This window comes from Ursus maritimus, unplaced genomic scaffold (assembly GCF_017311325.1).
Source record: "Ursus maritimus isolate PB19 unplaced genomic scaffold, ASM1731132v1 scaffold_11, whole genome shotgun sequence".
NCBI classification, from domain to species: Eukaryota; Metazoa; Chordata; class Mammalia; order Carnivora; family Ursidae; genus Ursus; species Ursus maritimus.
In genome coordinates, this window is record NW_024423453.1 from 35970590 (window position 1) to 35987171 (window position 16582).

Here is a 16582-nt window from a genome sequence, read left to right on the forward strand (position 1 = left end):
TTTGTGACTTGTTTTTTTGGGACCATTAGTGGACAGTTTAATTATCTGATTTGTTACTGCAGGTGACAGAAAATTATTGCTCCAATTACAGAAACAAAACAAAACAAAAAACCATTTTTATTCTATTCAATGGGGGGAATTTCCTAAAGTAGAGAACAAAAACATGCTAAATTATATTCTAATATATATTTTCATAATTAGCACATCATGAAAGTAAAGCAATCTTTTGTTTGCACAGAGCAGTGACTATAGGCCCTGAAGCTAGCTGACTAGTCAACACTAGCTTCACTACTAACCAGCTTAATCTCTTTGTGCCAGTTTTCTCATCCTCAGAGTGAAGATAATAATTTTTAAAAGTTTGAAAAAGTATCTACCTCACCTATGAAATGAGAATAGTTTTTAAAAGCTTAAGGAAGAATTTTACCTTACTTAAGCATTTATCCCATTTTTTTAAAAGACATTTATTTATTTGAGAGAAAGAGAGAGCATGAGCATGAGTGGGAGGGGCAGAGGGAGAGAGGACTCAAGCACACTGCACACTGAGCACAGAGCTGGATGCGGGGCTTGATCTCACAACCCTGAAATCACGACACGAGCTGAAACCAAGAGTCGGATGCTTACCCGACTGCACCGCCCAAGGGCCCAAGAAGTTATCCCATTTTTACAAATTGAAAGACAAAATTCTAATTTTAACAATAGGCTAAATGTTTTAACAAATAACTTGTCAAATTATAGTAATATCATCCTTTCCTTACCATGAATATATAGAAGCTTAAACCCAAACTCTGAATACGGCTGTGTCCCTATTTCACCTTTCCACTCTTGAGTTCTCACCACTGCTCAGAAACACCCTTTCTGCTTTGAACAGGTTGCTCCTCCTACCAGTTCCTCTAACTATGCTTTAGTGTTTATGCTTTAGTAGTTCCCTCTTACAGAATATATTCCTGTTTCCTTATCTACCTAAATTCTATGCATCTTCCAAGTTCCCCAGCAGTCCCTATTGATTCCATTATGCCTTCCTTGAATCTAGTCTGTACGATCTCTCAAATCTCTGAATTTTTCTGGTATTCCTGAAAATGGCCCTCGAGATGGCCCCAGAACCAACCATCTACCACCTCCTGGCACCTACCATGTTGTAGATTACAATGTGTAATATCCTAAAGCACAAGAACTTTTTTTTTTTTTTACCTTTCTCAAAGTCCTATAAAGTCCTAGCCACGAATTAATAAATATTTTCTAATTTAACTGTTTGCCAAAGTCAAAACTTTGTGGAAAATGAGACAGCTTTTTGAGAAAAGAAATAGCATTATTCACGCTATCTTTTCATATATTTTCTTTGCATATTATCTACCCACCATTCCTTCCATAAATAATTTTGACTCTTAAGTTTTTATTTGCATTCTTTAGTAAACCACCATACAAAATATGTTTTTGATGCTATTTGTTGTTGTTTTAGACTTTGGCTTGTCTTAACATATTATGTATGAAGTTACTTTTAAAGGACCTTTCCTTCAGAAATTGTTATAAAATCACGATGGGGTGATATCTAAATTATAGAGAGATTTTTTGGTCCACTACATAAGGGGCATAGGGCACTAGGAAAATCATGAAATATGCCTTCCTTTTTTTCCATTTTCAGACATGAGAAGTTAAGTTAAAACGAACAGAGGACTGTTTAAGAGAGACAAAAAAATTCAAAACCGTACAGCATGTGTCACTTACCGATATGTATGGATGGGCACGGGAGGATGCTTTCTCTTTGTGATTATGCTGCTGGGGACTCTGCCCGAGAGCTTGGGTGGACATAGGACTGCAAGGAAACTTACGGTGAGCCCATAAGTCACACACTTTTGCTTTTTAATCTCAATAACTTAACATTCTTATACTAATGCCTCAGATCTTTTTCTCAATCCCCACATGCTTTCTGGTTGCATGGACTCTGAATCCTCCAGAACAACCAGGACAGCCTGACAAATGACCACTCACCATCTTCCTCGAAAAGAAGTCCCATGTGCGCATGCGCCTCGGCTTCTTTCTTCCCACCGTCAATTTTGATCAGCTGAGCAATCTTAAAACATCGTTCGTAGAAGTGGTTCCTTACCCATTTGTCTTCAGCATTATTGAAGTAACAGGCCAGGGCATACAAGTTATTATAGACACCTTCAAAGTATTCTTCAAAGAAAAACATTAATGGCATTAGAAAAATGTCTCACAGCATGTCCCTTCAAATGGCAAACCAACATAGTCACATTTATTTTTTATTTTTCCTTAAAAACATGATTAGCTATTTTTAAGAATGGAAATGCAAAATTCAGTTACTATATTTTAACCACCAAAACACTTACATTAAAGGATGTGCATAAGAAAAAAGCAACAACAATCTTTTTGAAATCTTAGAACATGTGAGAAATTGACATACTCTTTGGTTGAAACACTAGACTTTACATAAGACACAAGTCATGATAATATATGTACTAGCACTGTTATCAGTTCTTGTGGAAGAAGTGAGTATGTGTTATTATCAAGTACTTTTCCCATCAAAGATTTGAAGAGTATTTAGAGATTCAAGAGAAAGCAATGTTCCTAACCATGGCAAAAAAATAAATCAATAAATAAAAGTTAATGAAGAAAGCAGATAGGATATGAAAATAGTATCTTTTTCTGTTGAAAATGCATTAATACTAATCATCCTTCTCACTCAGTTATTAGTTTATTAGTTGGTAGTTTTTAAACCCTCCCTTTTTTCCTAAAGTGGCACCTGACCTATTTGTACACAAAAAGTGCATTAATAAATTGTGAATCAGTCTTGTAAACCCCACCACAATCAATCATAAACTTGGACAAAAATGTGTGTGTTAATAAATTGTGCCTCAGTCCTGTAAACTCCACTCTATTGGTGAATATAAACAAATTAATAATCTTTATGTCTTTTTGCATCTGTGCTGAAAGCACAGTTGTAGACACGTGGTAGCCTCTGGATTACCCTTCCAAGGATTTTTTATAATAATCATTATCTATTAGAATTCACTGATACTAATTATTCACTGAAATCAGAAGAGTCAACTCAAATATTCCTGAAAGGATTACAATTATGAAAAATATTCATACATTGCCCACTAGTATTCCTACAAGATTTAAATAAAAAGGCCCAGAAAAAAAAACAACAAGGCTGATTACAACAAAAGGTAATTTTCAAGAACTGTACATAAGTGACTCTAATGTTTCAAAAGAAATTTCTAAAACTTATGTCATTCCTTTAAATATGCTACCTTATAATTTCATAGGAAATTAAGATTTATCTCAAAATAAGTTTATACCTAAACATTAAAGTAAAAAAGAAAAAAAAAGTCTCCCTGTCTCCCTAATTTTGAATATTTTTTGAAGGAGCTGGGGATTCTGGAGAGCCATTCTGCTTTTTAAGGTTACTCGAAATAGGCAAGAGCTTAGGTGAAAAGCAGTGAGTAACCAGAGTTATTTACTTAAAACAAACACTCTCAGAACTGACTTCTCTTATGTTTTATCTTTGCATTGTGAACCTTCTACCTAAGGTGAGTGGAGCACTAAAGTCTGTTTTGTAATATTATATTCTTTGTCATCTTTAGTGATTAGAGTTATGATTTCTTAAAGTCTGTAAAGCATTCCATAACTTCCATTTTTAAAAAGCTATATAAAGATCTTCTTTTAAAAAAAAGTGATCCCAAAATAGTTTTTATGATTTTCAGTAATTACACCTTAATAGAAAAACATTTCCAATATTTCATAAAGTTTTTTTTTAGAACAAGTTGTATAAGTTATCAAGATTCCATATTTAGAGACCACTAGTCAGCTAAGCTCTCTTTCTACAGAAAAAATGGAGTATTTTTCAGAGTATTAAGTATAAAGGAATATGTTTTTGAATCTTTGGACCATCCAAATATACGGGCTGTACCATTTACATTCTAAGCAGCCTTATCTCCTTGCTTGTAGACCACTTACTTGAGTTGTCAGCAGATATATACAAGATGAAAATAATTTTTATTGTTCGTTTATTATTTAGATCGGTATTCATTGTGTTATCTAAAAAGGAGATTCCACGATGAAATAAATTTGGAAAATGCAGTTGCTAATTTCCCTCTTTCACTGACCACACAATATGCATCAGCATGTTAAAGGCTCTGGTAAGTCCTGCGATAAACCAACCTGCTTAATGTCCATGTTAATTCATCTGGTGTTTCTCAAACTTATTTTACCAGATAATTATTTTTGTTTTACTTTACATAAAACCTGTAAAGATCCTATGGGACTCTGCTTGTATCTTAAATAAATGTTATTAAAAAATTGCTGCTTAACCCTTAACAATAATTTAAAGTCAAGCGTAAATAATGTTTGAATTATCTATTGATTCAGTTGCCCATTACCATTATTGCCATCTCTTCTCTAGCCCCATGGGGCACAAGGCCTTAATCATAATATTACAGATGGTACAGAGATGATTTACAACAATGGGTAATATAAAAAAAGTTCTTAGGGGCAAAAAAAACCCCACCTTAAGAAATGGAAATAATTGAAAAAGAAATGACTGGCTTACTTAAAATACTTCTTTGCTATGAAACAGCAAGTGATGTTTTCCAGAGTAATTTAACTCTAGGTTCCTGTCTGTAAGTCTCAAGAGACAGAACTAACCCAAGATGACTATTGTTAGTGCCACAGCTTTGATTAAATGAACTTCATTGTGACCCTAGAGTGATAGTCTTTCCAATGAGAAGCAATGAGAATGCTTGGAGATACGCTACTTCAGGAAAATTTTTCTCAGATTCTGTATGTCTCATGACCATATAGGATGGAATCCTGAGACACCAGTAACAAATATCTATATTCTAGATTAAGAGTATGTGTGTACGCGTGCACACGCGCGATCATGTTTTAAGATTTGGGATTAATTCAAGTTAGTAAGAGTGAATGTGTCTATCCCATTTTCTGGGATGTTTTTTAACTCTTGTCACAATTTTTCCTCAATAAAATCCATGTGTTAAATGTGAAAACAATTCTACAAATTTTTTAAAAAGCATATAAATATTCACATGTACTTCAACTAAAGTATTTCCAACAATATCTTTTGCAATAATTTTCATTTTCTATATTTCAACCAGGCAAAAGCCAGTGCATTTTGAAGGAGATAACCTTACAGAAGAGTTATTCTGAGCAAGAGGCAATTTTATTTCACTTAACAAATGCTACTCAGTTATGATGAATATATGATAAAGACACCCAGTAAAGAAAATATCTCTTTACTTACACCATGTGTACAAAATATTGACTACTATAAAGTTTAGACTTTGTTAACTTTTGGAATCAGAGAAACAGTTTTATTTAAATGTTTAGTTACTTTTCTTTAATAAAAAATTAAAATGTTTTCTACCTTCAAATAGACTACTTAGCTTTTTAGTTTCCTTATAATTACAAAATGCTTTATGACAAATTTCTCGTATTTATAACATTTTGTAACAAGGTGTATTTGGCTCATATTTATGCTACTCAATATGAAAGCCTCTTTTTAAAACACTTAGTGAATATGATGAATTCAACTTCAAAAAATGACTAATGGGAAAATTTTATCTTGCTCAATTCTATTTTCAGTGCAAATATCACTTCAGAATTTGCAGCCGAAACTAGAATGTAAGTTTTTTACAATAGCATTTTTTATTTATAACAGTTAATTTCTTGAGAAATTAGATGTCATATTTCAAAATTCGCCAAAGGATTCTATTTTTAATGTCAATCCTGCAGTTAAATACTTTTCATAATACAAATATTCACCTCTTTTCTACACACACACACACACACACACACACACTCACTCACTTATGCTGTTAGGATTTTTGTATATCTCCTATTCGTAAGCCAGGTGACACCCTGATGGGAAACATGTATTAACTCCACTATAGAGGCTGAGAGACTTTTGCTGCAATACTGTTCCACATCCCCATTAATTTTCCCCACTGTAGCACTGGTTGACAAAAAGTTGTGTAATACTCTATTTTCCCACAGGAAGCCCTGAAATGAAATATAGTCATTGTTGGGGCCCAAGCTTCTCTTTTTGAGTCCTATGGTGTTTTCACACAATATGTTGAAGAAAATAATAATTTAAACCACCAAATTTATATGCTAACTTTTAGGATTTCTTTTCTTTGATTATATAAAATGACTAATTCCTAATATACTGTAACTAGGAAAGCCTTATGACAACAATATCAGTATAATTATAGTAGAGATTAAAATATCTTCAATACTTGAAACACTGACTTTCTGGAAAATTTTTGGATACAAAAAAGGGAATTTATTAGGAATGATGTGATGGAAAATATAAAATTAACAATTTTATTCATAATTGTGAATTGTAGGCTTTTCGTGTCTTCTCAGTATTTACTAATAAAAATTCTCTGATTGAAATCTGTAGGACTTACAGATAACACCTTCAAATTCCATTATATAAATACTAGAAAATCAGTACAATTTTCAAGTTATAGTACTCTTTGAAAGTATCTCATTAGTAAAAATTCTATATATTTTTAAAACTATGGAAAGAGTCGTATTCATGACATTGGAAAATTTGTAGATGTGATCAGGTGCTATGCATTGTCTTCCTGGCTTGGAATGACATCAGCAGGATGCCCCTGTGTCTGGAGAGCTTTGTGATTCAGCATTCCCTATCATGTATTCCATGAAGATGCTTAGATGTCTAGAATGGATTGTGCTCAGGTGTCTTAATGTTTTGAATTCATACATGAAACACTCTGGAATCTTCCCTCAGGCTCACTGTTCAGGCTCCTGCAGCACTGCTGCCCACAGTCCCTCCACTCACCTTTCCTTTCAGCTGCCTCAGCCCTGGTCAGGTAGTGGTAGAAACGATCCAGCTTATCAGGCTGCTCTTCCAGAGGTCTCTGCAGCCACAAAAGGGACCTAACTCTCGCGGTCTCCCGCAGGGCATCCCACTTCTCCATCAGGGCGAAGAGCTCAGTAAAGGACTTATGATAACCATCTCGCAGCATGTCCACACAAATGTTCTTCTTGTAGGAGTTCCGGTAACTGGGAATAAGAAACCCAACACTCAGAACATTATTTTAATCCATTAAATCCATACAGTGTTTTTCTTCTCTAAAAATTAAAGGTTGAATTGCACTGCCTTTTTTTTTTTTTCCTCTGAATGAAAGCTGAAAACTCTCTTTGCCTCAAACACTTGTAATTGAACAACTTCAGTTTAATGAAAGATGCCAGGAGCTACCCAACTATAGTAGTTTTAGTAAAATTACATTATAAATATATCAGTTCCAGAGCTGAGCTCCCTTTAATAGGGACAGATAAATGAGTTGATGGATGTCAGTCCGTTCTGGCTGCTAGAACAAAATACTAGTGACTGAGTGGCTTACGAACAACAGAAATACATTGCTAACAGCTCTGGAGGCTGGAACTTCAAGATCAAGATGCCAGCATGGTCACCTTCTGGTGAGGGCCCTCTTCCTTGTTCTTGGCTGGCACCTCCTCACAGTATCCTCAAATAGTGGAAGGGGCTAGGGAATCTCTCTGGAGACCGTTTTTTTATAAGGCACTAATCCCATTCATGAGGGCTCTGCCCTCATGACCTAAGCACCTCCCAAAGACCTCAATTACTAATACTTTCACCTTTGGGAGTTAGGATTTCAACATACGAATTTGGGGGAACACATCCAGACCATAGTAATTACGATATCCAAAAGTACTTGATATACTAGCCTCCCAGTAAAACAAAACAAAAAAACCAATATGCCAAGCAAAAATTAAACATGCCATTTAATATTTAAAAATGCACTCTATATTAAATGGCTTCATTGTATGTTATGGAAGTTCATTCATTCATTCATTCATGCTTGGATGTTTGGTTAGAAAATGTTTATTAAAATCTATTACCAAGTATATATGAAAAATATTTTCAGTTAGGATTAAGTTCATGATTTGTTAGATTAATAATTCACTTCTAATTTAATGATAAACCATATGCAAAGAGATAAAGTGACAACTGAATATTCCATTTATTTATTCAACAAATAGCTGTTACATTTTCTAAGCGGAAGACACTGTTCTAGACTGAATGGGTTCATTCTCCTTGTGAAGATTGTATTCTAGTTGGAGAACAAAACCAACAAGTAAGTAAGCAAAAAATAAGTAATTTCAGATGATGAAAAGTACTATGCAGGAAATAAACAGGGTTATGGGATAACAGCTGTGTGGTGGCTATTATTCCACTTAATGAGCAATTAGAGGCCAAATCATAGAGCTACTAATTATATTACATTTTCTTTAAAATCAGGAGACAATTAAGTATTTAGAACAACTGACATAATGTGATACTACTAGCAATAAAAATTTCAGTGTGGAGTGGAAACAGACTAGAATTAGTCAGAATACTCAAAGTTGAGCCCAGTTCTACCTAAACCTCCTTGGACCTCATTTCATCTCATTGGTAAAATGTGCATATCAATATATGCTGTACCTATATCACAAGATTCTTCTAAGAACAAAATTAAATGATGTATGTGAAAATGCTCTGAGAAATGTAAAGTCCTGAACTACTGGTTCCCAACTCCTGACTATGCAATAGATTCATCTATAGAATTAAACAAACAAACAAAAAAACCAAAAATGCCCAGATTCCATCCACCAAGAATTTCTTACTCAGTGGATCAGCTTGGGTATGAAATGAAACACATCAAGAGAGGTCAAGAGAGTAGGGATGAAAGAGAAGTTTTAAAAGAAAAGATAGGACCTCAAAGCCATGGTAAGAAGTTTGGACTTCAAGCTAGGAGTGAGGTAGAGGTAGAACCACTGAAGGGTCTGAGTTAGGGAAATGACTCCATGAGATTGCAGCTTAGAAGAATCATCTGGAAGGAGTGTTCCAGTTGAATTGTTAGCCTCCCCCATCTGGCAGCCGGAGGCACAGCACCTATTGTAATCGGACTCATTCATAAAGAGAATAAGTAAACCACATTCCTAGGCCAAAAGCCACCATCTTGTATGAGACCAAAAACATATGATATGGGAAAAAGAAGTAACAGAATTTTGTTTGTTTCTGCCGTCCAGTCAAGATAAAGGAGGGGCGTATGAAGAAGGGGCAGTGCGATGCTGCAAAGGCCGTGTCCTCTCATTCCCCTCCTTTCTACCTGCTTCTACACAAGGTATAGCAAAAGTCGTCACATAGGGTTTCTCAGTAGAAGAGGACCAGAACCAGCCACTATAATTTCCCACCGTTCCTGAATGGTATGGGTGAAATGCCGTAATAGTCTAGTGGGCTCCATGTATGGCAGAAAAGTTAATGGAAAGAGAGAGCTGGCATATCTGTCATAATGTCACTGGCCACAACAAGGGAGTGTGTGCTAACATGCTCTTGTATGGGCTGCCCACTGGGGACTGAAGAAGGACACAGCTGTAACTCTGAGAATAAGAAGCATCAGGGAACTATCAAAGCAGTCAAGTCAGCATATTTCCAGGTCTGACAGAAAAGGATGGATGGAGTGCATCAGATAGACCCCATAGGTTTAGAATGCATTCAACTACAAGTAAGAAAACTTGTTTCATAGTGCCTTTAAAACTAGAGGTTTCCACTTATCACAGCCCAAGGTGCCTAAAAGTAGGCATCTGCTGGCCTTGGTTCAGTGGCCTGGCACGTTCAATGCGTCTGGGATTATCTTAGTCTTTCCCTCATGCTTGTCCCCTGCTGGTCACTGGAGGGTTCATATAGCTTCAGATATTGTGCCCACCTTCAAGGCAAATAAAAAGGGGAGGTGGGTGGCACCAGCTGTGTCTTTCCCTGTTATTGGGAAAAACAAAAGCATTCCTGTAACTGTTAATAGATTCTCAATTTGGTCCCATTGGCCAGAACTTTGTCACGTGGCCACCCAATGGTGCAAGAAGACTGGGAAAAGCAAATATCCTGCCTATTCTTGGACACACTGCTCTCCCAAGCAAAACTGGAGTTATGTTAGCCAAGAAGAATGGAGAAATGAGATACTAGATAGGCAAATTCAGTGTCTGTAACAAGGTCCTAGATTAAGATCTGAAAGTAAATACCGACAAACCCCAGCCCTGGAATTGCCAGATAAAAATGGGCAGGATGCCCAGTTAAATTTGAATATCAGATAAACAATGAATATTTTTTTTAGTAATAGTATTCTCTAAATATTGCATGGGACTTTTTTATACTAAAAAAGTTTTCTGTTTCTTAAAATTCAAATTGAAGTGTATATCCTATATTTTTATTTGCTAAATCTGGCAACTCTCCTCCCCTCCACCTTGCACCACCACTGTGTTGTTTCTATATAAGAAAATAGGGTGAGGGGAAGAGGCACCAGAATTCTTGAATAACCTGAGAAATCACTGAATTGGATTCACATTACCTGAGAGGGACAAGATTAGATTTTTACACTAGGGAGGATCAAGGCTCAGGGCCAGGAATTAAAATTAAGTTATAAAAAAATAAAGGCTTTCAATTTAGCATCCATGAGCTTGTGAATCTAAAATTTACACCTGATCCTAGAGAATGGCCAGGACAAGGGTAGAACTGGGAGCAGTGTGAAGAGATAGTGGTCCTGGAAAGGACAGGCCACAGAGGCTGAACCAAAGGAAAGAGGAAATGGGATTGGACAGAAGGTTAGATTCAATACATATTTAGGAGATGAAAACATCAATTCCATAGTGACTGAATGGGTGTTGGGGGTAGAGGAAAGGGAATGGATGACATAGGATGACAACCAGATTTCGAGGTTAAATAAAAAATAAGTGGTAATTTGCTAAAGAGGGGGACACAAAAGGATGAGCAGTTTGCGGAAAGATAATTGAGTTTGGTTCAGATAACTTGAGTGTGAGGAGGCTGAAGGGGTATCTAAGTGGTACCTCCAATGGGGGACAGGTTGTGGGAGAATATAGGAGATCTGAGGATGAGGGGCTGAAAATCCAGCCTTGCTTTAAACAAGCACTGTCATCTTTGTAAGGTTATGCCTTGGAAGAAATGAAAATTATAAATAAATAAAAATTAGAACACTGACTTTAAACAATAAAAGTAAACACAAGCCGCGAGGCCATCTATGTTTTAATCTCATACCTCTAATCTCAACAGAAATGCAGAAAATGATTCTGTAAGCCTGATTTCCTTCACCTGGAAGGTGAGGGTGTTTTGGTTGGATATGGTCCACTCAGCATCTAGTTCCACTTCCACAGGTGGCAGCACTCCAAAACACTTTTGGAATGACCATTCTCACACTACGGGTCATCTTGGTGGGATTTGATTTGAAAGACTCTCTAACCAACAGGTGGGTCCACAGTGACCAAATTAAAGCAACCGGTTCCTCTCCCAGAATTCTGAATCTTGACACAAGAAACACAACAAAGGTTTAGCAGGTTGTTGGAGCTCAATCATCTTGGGAGTGACCTCCTGGCAAGACTCTGAAGTAGTTCTTGCTACCAACATCCTGTCAAGGGTCTCATGTCTTGTCCTTTTCTTCTGAGCTGGGTTCTCCCTAAATTCAGCTTGTTACCCAGTATCCGTCCAAAAAACGGCTTCTACTTTATTTAGTCAGAATCAATTTCTGCTGTCTGTGACCAAAGTACAGAATGGATTCCGAAGGAACTGTACTAAAATGGTTTCCAAGACATCTTTCAGCCTTAAAACACCCATGATATATAACTGATATCAATTTTTTTAAATTTCTGGTACATTTTTTAAAAAGACCATTCTTTGCAGAAGAGATTTCAAATAGAGATGTATTTCAAAATGCATAAATAACTATGCTGGTATCATCTTGGTTTTATATACACATTCATGTGTGCACACACATGCATATGTACAGGTATGTCATTGTTTAAGCCTCATTAGTAATCTGAAAGCAAGAAAGAGCAATTAATGATTTACTAAATAAGTTCCTATTTGTATCTTCATAGTTAATGCAAGTTATTTCTTTTAACCAAAATAATTTTTTTATTAAAATGAACTGATCATCTGAAAAAAAAAAGCCTATCAATTTCCACCATTATATTTGGATTTCTCAGGTTTTATATTTCATAACAGAATCACAGGCAAAGTTGACTTGCTTTATGGGAAAAGAAATTTTCTAAACACAAACAGAAATATAGACAGAATTCAAATTTGTTATTTTGTTATTTCATTTGGACACAAAGTTATCAGTCTTTGGTTTCATTTGTATATTAAAACCAATATTAGTCTAAATTAAAATATATTCTCTGTAAGTATCAGAAGAAGAAAAATCTCCTTGACCTAAAAAGTCGCTATACTGGGCAGAAATGGAGAATTCTAGTAAAATTTATGTAGATTTGATATTATGGAATTTGAGAGGAGTTTTCCTGACAGAAAACATGCCATTCATAGGAGCAGCAGTTGTGACATTCACGGATATGCTGAACTCTGTAAATCTACACCCTGAGGAAGATTTCTGTCATGGCAGACGCCTGAGGTTGCATCCAAGAGATGTAGCTGGAGAAGAATGAATTTAGGAAGGGAATTAAGTAGTCACCCATTCCATATGGATTTTATTACTATTTAAAGGCATTCTTCAAAGGAGATTCAATGCGTTTTAAACTGACATAAAAATTGCCCTAAGAGATTCGAAGATTTTAAAAAAAATCTATACATTTACAGAAAGTAAACTGACCACTTTGACAGAACTTCATAGCAGTTGAATGTGTGGAGATGCTGAGAGATGGCGAGCTTTCTGTTAAACAGCCACGGAGATTTTATATCATTTTAAAATTCTGCCTTAAAACATTCTGAACGGCTATTTACAGAGTACCTACAATGTGGCAGACACCGTGTAGACATCATTTCTAACACATGAGAAGTCTACAAAGCAATGCTTCCACTTTCACAGATAGAGAAACTATCTTTGGTGAGGTTGTGACTTGCCATATAAGTGACAGAGCCGTACAAACTAATAACAGGCTGATCGGAAATTCACATCCAGGTTTCTGAGCGCAAATTCTGTTTTTTTCCACCTTACCACATTGTCTCCTGTTACATCAGATTTGTTGGGTTTTCTTCTTTCTGTTCCTCTACGCATTTTTGTTTTGTTTATTTGCATTGATTGTTTAGGAATCTGTCATAATTGGACAATTACATGTAACTCTCTAATTTGAAAGCCGTTGCCTTTGTCCATGCTAATCCGTGTTTATGCTGGCTTGGGAAAAGAGAATAGTGTCATTCTGTGACTCTCTTAAAGAATCCCCTTCCTTAAAATGAGGAAGCAGACAGTAGCAACCCTGCAAAGCAAACTAAATAGATGCGATCGTCACTCCAGGATATATGAAGTCTAATAGAAGAAAAACACTGAGAAAGACAAACATATAAGAGGATAAAAAGCACACACTTCTACAAATATGAAAAACATGAATAAATGGAATGAATAGATATGACAGCTTATTTTATTTCTCTTAACTTATAGGTACTTATATTAGTTATTAAATGGACTTTCAAAATCAAAATGAATTATGAACTACTCAAATATATGATTAATATATTTAACATATTTTCTTCACAGGACAAACTCAAATACTGTATCAAGGTGAAGCTTCATATTCAGTAAATTATTTCAAAAGCAGTTTAATAAAAAATCATACTTTAAAACAAGATCATAAAATTTTTATTTAATCTGACAAAGATAAACTCAAAAGATATGTAATATCTAATCAAAAGTCAGGATAATACTTTTATTCCATTAAGTTAATATTTATAAGTCACTAGTGGGTTATCTATGTGTCAGTTATAACAGTCTTACATTCATATTGTAGGAATAAATGTTATTGGAATCACCTACGGGATAATTACATCGACTCTTAAATTAATACTTAAATAGCTTCAGTTAATATAATTTCCATGGAATAAAGTGAGTCACTATTCTTACCCATACTTTTCAGTGTAGGTAGATATTACATATAATTAGAATGGGAAAAATATGCATTTCTTGACACACATACTGATAAAAACCATATTAGTAATTTGGGTATGTTTTATAGTTTTTTGTGAAAAGAATAAAATTTTCCCTAAAAGCTAAAACAAAGATATGCCATTCCCCTAGCCATATAAATATATATAAAGAGAAGAAAGAAAAAATATCAATTATATTTGAAGTTGACTGAAAAGCATATAGAATTACAATGAAAACTGAAAGCGTTTTTCTCAATTTTACACATTTAGATTTTTAACAATCGTTAGCCATAGTATTGACTAATACTGATTAAGAACTAACACTAATTAAGAAATACACTATCATCATTCACATATATTTTTGTGTAATAACCATCGGAGAGTTGAGATTTCTAGGACTTTTAATTTATTTTCCATGTACTTCAAAATATAACAAGAAAAAAAGTTTCATTATGAAAAAGGCTCTTTTTAAATTTAAAGGATTTCCAATAAGTTGACTGGTCTCTGGGGGCATCTACTGGAAATATAGCAAACTGCAGTCATATCATGTAAATTTGATAACTTTCATTATCCATCTTAATACAGATATTATTTTAATTGATATGTAAATAAGGTGACACTCAAAGAAGATAAATGTAAAGTTATGCATGGTATTCTATCTCATCCATCTGGAAACAGCAAAATATGTAGCTCTCTATGAGATCAGTTAACAAATACTCAACTGTTAAAAATGTAAATAGGGCAGGTGGCATATTACAGATTAACGGTTTTCAAACCCCTCAATTTTCATGTCTGGAAAAATTAGAAATATATTTTAGAGATAAACATACACATATTTAATGAGGCATTTTTATTAATCCAAATAAAATATATAAAAAGCATTTTTAATATGATGGCTTCTCTAAAGCAAATTCACTTTGCATTTCAGTATATCCACCAATATAAATAACTCGATAATCACTGCCTATTTTCTATGTGACTTACTTTAATTATTTACATGTTAATACCTCAAAAAGTAGAGTTTGTTATACTTGAAACAAAAAATCTATTGTTTATTATAATTAGTTATTAAAAGTGGAATTAGTCATTAAGATGAACATTGTTACTAATTTCTCTTAAACATTTTAGGTGAACTTCCTTAAAGAGAAATGAACATATAATAAAGATAATATAATCACTGCAGCTTATGTATTGTTTTAGCATATATTTCAATAAATAAAATATCTCTTGTAATATTATTGTAGTTTTGACTAATCAAGTCATAGGAATTTTAATGTAACAGCCATTTTAACAATCATGATTTTCTTTGTGAAATTTATTGGTCATATTTGCTTTAACAGAAAATAAAAAACTAATTTTGAAGGTATATCTATTGTTCTATACTTACTATTGTACCATAATTTACTTGAGATGTTGCTATAATTTTATATAAAAACTCTCCTAACGGATTGAAATAAATAACATTTTAGCTTCATTCAAAAGAAACACCACAAACGCAAGTATTAGTTTACACTGTTTCTGGAAATCTCAGAATTGCTATCCAAATAAATGTGATATCACCTTTAATTGTATAAATTGAAAAAACCTACTCACCATAAAAATGTTACCAATAAACCAGAACATAAATATTAATATGGCAGATAACTGGACTTATTTGGTAACTTAAAAATAAACAATAAATATAATCCACCTCCCAAGAGGTTAAGGAGTAGGATTTTTTGTGATTTTCTACACAACTAAAAGTTTACTAATTTGAAACTGCTACGCATGTCAGCATGCTTCATATTTTCGGAAAATACAAATTTTTATCTATTAATAATCAAAGTTAGAAAGCATAGACTGCCAACATTTTTGAAGTATATATACAAACTGAAAAATGCCATTTGGAAAAAACTATTTAACCTACATTCAACCTTTAACTCTTTTTTAAAAAGTGTAATAATAACTAAGAAATAAAGTTTAGCCTATAATATTTTTTAAGTAGGGCTATTACTAATATATTTCTCTCAGCAAAAATTAAAATATTTAAAAATATGATTGGCAAGGAATTCTGCCAAGATTAAAATAAAAATTCACTTCAACATGGGCGATTTTATTTTAAGCTATATGGAATATTCATGTAGAACAGAAAAAAATTATTTCTCAGATTCAATTAAATAAGAACTGATATTTAGCAAAATGTTAATCAGTCAAATATTTTTGCTAGTGATTGTTACCCAATATCGGAGGAAAGCTGTGGTTATTTAGTAGACAGTACAGACTGCAATGTTACAATAGCTTTAAATAATTCCCTTAATAATAAGAGAAAGGTGTTTTTTATGTGCATATCCTGTTAAAAATTATTTACTCAAGTGATTCCAAATCAATCAAATATTTGAACTACAGAGATCACCATCAATGACGAATGAATAAAACTATTTGTCAGTCAAAATAAAGTATTACCAAAATATTTACCCATGAGCCATGACACACATTTTCTTTACTGAAAGATTTTCTCTACTAGAAAAAATCTCAAACTTAACCACATTAAACAAAGTTTTTCTTTAGAAGTTTAGTGAAAAGCACTGGAAGAAAGACAGCTCTTTAGATGAGGCTAATTACATAATCTTTAACATGGCCCTATTACTTGCAAACTCCCTT

General features: G+C 34.0%; 1 protein-coding gene across 1 annotated transcript in view; it reads right to left on the minus strand.

Annotated features, from left to right (window-relative positions):
* TTC29 (tetratricopeptide repeat domain 29) overlaps positions 1-16582 on the minus strand; it is a 232049-nt gene that overhangs the window by 185431 nt on the left and 30036 nt on the right. Inside the window, exons 5-6 of the mRNA XM_008685456.2 lie at positions 6842-7065; positions 1987-2172 (exon numbers count right to left, since the gene is read on the minus strand). Coding sequence (XP_008683678.2) covers positions 1987-2172; positions 6842-7065 — 410 coding nt within the window. The remainder of the gene's footprint in view (positions 1-1986; positions 2173-6841; positions 7066-16582) is intronic.